General features: G+C 28.7%; 1 protein-coding gene across 5 annotated transcripts in view; it reads right to left on the bottom strand.

Annotated features, from left to right (window-relative positions):
• LOC123007063 (putative tyramine receptor 2) overlaps positions 1-6617 on the bottom strand; it is a 71910-nt gene that overhangs the window by 25923 nt on the left and 39370 nt on the right. For all 5 annotated transcript variants that reach the window (XM_044402090.1, XM_044402092.1, XM_044402091.1 and 2 more), the window contains one exon: positions 1037-1076. Coding sequence is in view for 1 of the 5 variants with exons in the window: in XM_044402089.1 (XP_044258024.1) it covers positions 1037-1076 (40 nt within the window). In the remaining 4 variants the exon portion in view is untranslated. The remainder of the gene's footprint in view (positions 1-1036; positions 1077-6617) is intronic.

The following is a 6617-nucleotide window of genomic DNA, read 5'->3' as shown; positions in this document are numbered from 1 at the left end:
TGAAACGGATTAAAATAACAACAATTTTGAAAAAATTTGATGCGTCTTGACTCATTTCATTATAATTTCTGGATATAAATAAGTTTTTTGGTTAAGAGCAAATTAAATCGCTCAAAATAAGGTCAATTTCGATATAATTTTGTTATTTTTTCGACCAATTTTGACAAAATTTTGTAAAAAAGTGAGTGTTTTGGTTACAAACAAAATAATATATCAAAATAAAGTTAATTTTAATATGATTTGATTACTGCAAGTCTTGTTTTGATAAATTTTGCAAAATAAAAGAGGTCAAAACAATATAAATAAATATAAGCAATTTTTTGTTAAAAACATTAAAACTAATTTAAAATTTACAATTTTTTTGCTGTTTATAATTAAATAATAATTATCTCATTTACTTCCAAACTAGTTGATGATTTCACACACCAGTTGTTGTTTGCAAATGTTTGCAAACTAAATTGCAATATTTATGGAGATTTGTTATAATAACACTAAAAAAGCTACTACAGTTATTTAGCTATTTATACAGGGTGACTTTTAAAAAACAGCGGACGCTGTAGAATTACAGAATATTAAAATAAAAATATTAAAACAAATTTTATTCGCTCATCTATATGGTGGGTGTCACTTGAGCCATTTTAATGTATTGAAATAGTATATTATGTTATGCAATACACATAATTGTAGTATAATGAACTATTTTAGTGCCGATTCGGAAGAAAGCATTTTTTGAATAGAGTGATTACGGAATTTACGACTTTTTCTCCCGTAAAACTTGAGTAAAACGCTATTATTTTCCTTGTGTTGTACACGACGCCGGCAGCGTGTTTGTTGTAATTTAATAGCATTTTGGTACACTTAATTTTAAACTTAGCTGCAAATTAGGGAATTTAAGTTGTCGAAACTTTGTATAACAATAACCTGAAGCAACTTGTTTTAAATAAAAGCTTGTATATGTTGCAATTTTTAAGTCGACAAATCTCGAATCAAGTTTCAAAGTTGGTCGCAAATTTCGTAAATTGCAATTATAACTTACCGTAACTGCGGATTCTGCGGCAAAACCCTAATTGGTCCATCTGGAAAAGAGACGTTAATTAGTTGTGTGGCATTTGGGTAAAATCATCTTTGAGTTATTTCTCTTGCATAATGGAGGAGTTTTTAATACGTTTCGGGTTTCTGCGTTACACATGTTGTAATTACGTGTCATGTAAAATTTAAACAACGTTTCAGCGACGAAGATAAATTATTTTACTGTAAACCCAGTCAAATGCGACTCTGTTTCACTGATCAAATAAAGAAAATTCCGTTTGGTAAAAAGCGAAAAACTTTGTTGGGTAAATTGTGATTTGTGTTGGGGGTTGCCCCCAAATATGTATGCATGTCCACGGAAACTAAGTTGGAGTGCGGTTTATCAGGCCGGAAGTTTATCGACATACTACTATTTCCGGTTGAAAACTTTCCCAAACGATGATAAACAAAGATACGTCTTATCTAAACTTTAATTCCGTGTCATCGCGGAGCTTCCGAGCTTTCACGCGAATATTTTTGCTTTATAAATTGTAATAAAAAAATAAATTTTCTGCCAGCGCAATGTAAAATTCTCATTAATTCTAGTTTGCTTTGATGCTCGAAAAATTGAGGGCCCTTTTTGGCCCTAATTATAATTATTCGCTGCTAAATTCTCATCAAGACTATGGCTGGAATTTAACATGAATAACGCCCTTCTTTAATTAAGATGATTTAGTGATTATTATTTTCTTCGCTTGACTCGATGCGACCTGAATGCGTAATACGACCCACGAGTTCTTCATTCAATTGCATTTAAAAAAATACTCAAGAGCTATTTTAAGTGATAATTACTTGCATTCAGAGAAATATTCTGAAATATTTTCAACTAGTGTGGAGTTTATTGCGTTTTGAGCTTTGCCAAATTCCCCAAAAATGGCAAAAAATGATTCCAGTTAATGAAAAAATGATCTCTCATAGCAAAATGTTTATTTTAAATTGCGATTGCTTATTCAAAAATCGAGGGTTCGAACCCCGATGAGGCCTTGTTTTTTTTTCAAATCTTTTCAAAATTAGAATTAATTCTAGTAAAAACAACGTCAACTGTGCTTGTTTTTGTGTGTTGCACACTTGTTCTTGCTTTGAAAAACTTTGTTGAATAAATTCAAAAAATTGTAAAATTTGGGCCTAAAAGTGCTATTTCTGTTAGGTTTTTTTTCATTTTTTATCAAAAGTCAATTTAAGCATCAAAAGTTAATTTAAGAAATTTTGTAAATTATGCTAAAGGTTTTAAAAAGTGGTTTTAAATACTATCTGGTAATTTATACAAAATGTGGGAGTTCGAACCCGAATCAAGTCATTTTTTTTGTTTTCTGTTTTTAATTTTTTACAATTAAAAAAATAATTTTGATAAAAGGTAACTAAAATGTTGTTACTTTAACTGTAAATGTGTGACTTATCGCATTTGATCAAAAAATTGGAGTTGTTTTTTCAAAAGTCGGAGGTTCAAACCCCGATCCAACATCGTTTTTTTTTTCAAAATTAGAACAAAAATTTATTAAAAATAACGTCAGCGGGTTTGTTTTTATGTTTTGCATTATTTTTGACAATAGTTGATCTTGTTTTGTTAAAATTTCTTTAATAAATTTAAAAAATCATGAAATTACTAAAAGTTTTTTCGATTTTCGTATTTTTGAGTAAAAGTCAAGTTATGTCTAATTATGGTAAACGTTTTAAAAACAGGGTTTAAAGTCAGCATTTTTTTCTCTGATCTGTATTGATTTATACAAAAAATGGAGGTTCTAACCCAAATCAAGTCAATTTTTTTCTGTATTTTTTAATTTTTTTCAATTAAAAAAAATCTGGTAAATGTAACATTATGTTGGACTTTGACTTTAAATGTGTGACTATCACAACAATTAGAGTTGTCTTGTCGAAAGTTTGAATCCCAATTTATTTTTTTCAAAATTAGAGAGATAATTCTAGTGAAAATAGCATCAGCAAAGCATGTTTTTGTGTTTTGCACTATTTTTAACCATAATTGTAATCTTACATTAAAAAACTTTGTTGAATAAGTTACAAAATTGTAAAATTCGGCTCTAAAAGTGTTATTTCTGTTGGGTTTTTTTCGATTTAAATAATTTTTGTCAAAAGTCGGATGTTCAAACCCTGATCCAAACTCTTTTTTTTCAAAATTAGAAAAAGAATTTAGTAAAAACAACGTCGGGAGACTTGTTTTTCTGTTTTGCATTGTATTTAACAATAATTGCTTTTGTGTAACAAATTTAAAAAAAAATGTGAAACTGCGAAAAGTTTTCTTCAATTTTTTCATTTTTGAGCAAAAGTCAGCTTTATTTCAAAATATTTATGTTCAATTAAGCTAAACGTTTCAAAAACAGGATTCAAATACACTATTTTTTCTCTGATCTACATAGATTTATTCAAAAAATCAAGGTTATTCTAACACAAATTAAGTCAATTTTCTTTGTTTATTTTTAAAATTTTTGACAATAAAAAAATATTCTGGTAAACATTGGACTTTGACTTTAAATGTATGACTTATCGCAAAAATTAGATTTGTTTTTTCAAAAGTCGAATGTTGAAACCCCGATCCAGCCTCATTTTTTTCAGAATTAGAAAAAATAACGTCAGGAGGCTTATTTTTCTGTTTTGCATTGTTTTTAACAATATTTGATTTTGTTTAATAAATTTAAAAATTGTGAAGTTTTTTTTCGATTTTTTAATTTTTGAGCAAAAGTCTGATTTATTTCAAGAGATTTATGTTCAATTATGCTAAACGTTTTAAAAACAGAGTTCAAATACACCATTTTTTCTTTTATCTACATAGATTTATTCAAAATATGGAGGTTCTAACCCAAATCAACTCATTTTTTTTGTATTTTTAAAATTCTTCAAAATAAAAAAAATATTCTTCTAAACGTAACTAAAATGTTGGACTTTTACTTTAAATGTGTGACTTAATGCAAAAATTAGAGTTGGTTGGTTTTCAAAAGTCGAAAGTTCGAATCCTGATCCAACCTCGTTTTTCTTTTATTTTTTTTTTTAAATTAGAGAGATTATTCTAGTCAAAATATTGTCAGCAAGGCTTGTTTTTGTGTTTTGGACTATTTTTAACCATAATCGATCTTGTTTTAAAAAATTTTGTTAAATAAATTAAAAAAAAGCGAAATTAAGCTCTACAAGTGTTGATTGTGTTAAATAATTTAAATATTTTTTTAAGAAGAGGCATCTTTTACTTATTATTTTTGTCAAGTTGGTATTTGAGAAGTTTTAGTAATTAAACAGATTTGGTGAATAAACCATGGTTTTCAGAAAAGTTTAACAAAAAATAAAGAAATAAAAAGTAANAAAAATATTCAATAAAATTTCATTTGCTCTATATAGTAAATAAAATTTATTTGAATTATGTTTTTAAATTGTTTTTAATTTTTCTTATTTTTTTAATCAAAATCGTTGTAATTTTAATTTTTTCGGCTTGTTTAATTCAGTGTGGCTTACTTTTTACCCAGAATTGTCTTATGATTGGCCCTTTTTCTCGAGAATATCATAAAATTGGATCAATTTCGGTATAAATGTCTCACGTTCGAAATAGTTGCAGTAATGATGTTACGTCAGACTCGCTTAAAATTCATCCTAAACAAATCCCATGTATCTGCCGAAAGCAAAATCGCCTTGTCAGCCACAAAGGACAAGCATGACCCTTACGACGTCCCTAATCCTTCAGGATCGGTTATAAAGGCATGCCTTGACATCGCTTTTGTTTCAGTTATAGCTAATATGAGCATCAGCAGCTTTTACAAACTTTTAAAAGCTCTCGATTCATTACTAGAAAAGGTCAATGGACAAAATTTAATTCCCTTTTACGACCCCAGGGTGCGAATTAAGCGGTCGAGAGGGACGACAAACTGATTTTGACTTAATGAAAATGTGTTTAATTTTTTAATTTCAAAAGCTCGTTGCTGGTTTATTATTTTTTTGACTTATTGTTAAGCGTGAAGCTCTAGGTTTTCGTATTATGTTGACGTCAAATTTTCGTGACTTTATTGAAATTCCAGATGAAGTGAAGCTCCGTGTTCGGAGCTTTTCAAATAAGACGTTGCCATGGCTGCATCAAGCATCAAAAGTATTTCGTTTTTCATGATTGGTCAATTGAATGCACTGAAAACTATGTTTGTGTAAAATCCAGTCTTGAAGCTGGAGGTCATTCTTCAAACTTTTTTAATGAACACAAAAGCTAGCATTGATTTAAATTCGGAGCTTTCATCAATACAATAAGCTCATTAAAAGATAAAGTCTAGAAATAAATTATTCCAGCTACTTTAAAAAAAAAAGATCAAAGCTAGGATAATTGTAAATTGACAACTTTTACAAAAACGAAACAATAATGAAACTAATTTAATTTTGACGCATGTTTTATCACAAATTTTTAATTATTTCCTGTGTCGCTCTCTAAAAAGCTCGTGGCCTCTGGCAAAATAAACAAAAACAATGCACGAAAGCCGTTAATAACTCAGGTGGTGTAGCAGAAGAATATGCAAATTTGTCTAGAAGCGTTTTAAGAAATTAAAAAATTGCTGTTTCAAAAGGAAATTTGTTCGAAATTTACTTCGTGATACGCTGTCAAATAAAAGCAGAAAGAGGGATATATGAGATCGCAGGATTGTAGCAACATTCCATCAGTCAACGAGATTTTAGCGTGGAAGATGCAATATCGCAGAAATTTGTCCAAATCTATCATTTTTAATATTTGATGTTGAAGATGGAGTAATTCTAATTATGATGAAACTTGGCAACTTTTTAATTCCGAGAACTAATTCTGTAAGAGCATTTCCGGAGTTGAAATATGGAAGCATGAAATCGCTGGGGTGCACCGAACGTCGAAACTGAGAGAAATAATTTCTTGGAAGACGCCAGAGGTTTGTAAAAAAGCTCACAAGAGGAGGAAATTATTGGAAAATTGACCGCAACAGATTTAAGTCTAGGCAAAAAGGCTTTTTTCATAGAGATAAGTTGGTTTCGTCTATGATTTATTAAAAAAAGAATTGATTTTCCAGAATTAACCCAATAAATGTTGCTATTTTTTTTAATTATAATTAAATTTTGAAGTAGTGTAATATCTCACAAAAAAAAATAAAAAATTAGATTTTTTACTGTGTTTTTTTTTGATTTTGTATCAAATGTTTGAAAAACAAACCTGATACAAATAATTTTTAATTTAAAGCTTCAGTAATGTTTGATAAAATAGCACTTATTTTAGTTTCAGTTGAGCTTTTCATCTTTTGTTGTTGAGCTTTTACGACTATTTTTTTTCTATTATTGTGTACAATATCTGTCAAAGATTATGTTAACTTTTCAAAAACTTTAGAATAGCTTGAAAATACTGATACAAGTGTGTGTTTCGCGGTTTTCAGAAGAATAGAATAATCCATTGTAAATATTTGCTGAAAGTAAATCTTAGAATTTTTTTTTATTGAAATTAACTTAATTTTAAGAAATTTTTGTTAAATAAACACAGAAATGTGCTTCTCCGGCTTGTTTTATTCAGTCTGGGTTATTTTTCAGCCTGAAAAAACTGATGCGAGTCTGTACTT

Source organism: Tribolium madens, unplaced genomic scaffold (assembly GCF_015345945.1).
Source record: "Tribolium madens isolate multiple individuals breed KSU strain unplaced genomic scaffold, Tmad_KSU_1.1 Scaffold_3;HRSCAF=73;Tcas5.2_LG2, whole genome shotgun sequence".
NCBI lineage: Eukaryota > Metazoa > Arthropoda > Insecta > Coleoptera > Tenebrionidae > Tribolium > Tribolium madens.
This window is presented reverse-complemented; position numbering and strand designations above follow the sequence as displayed.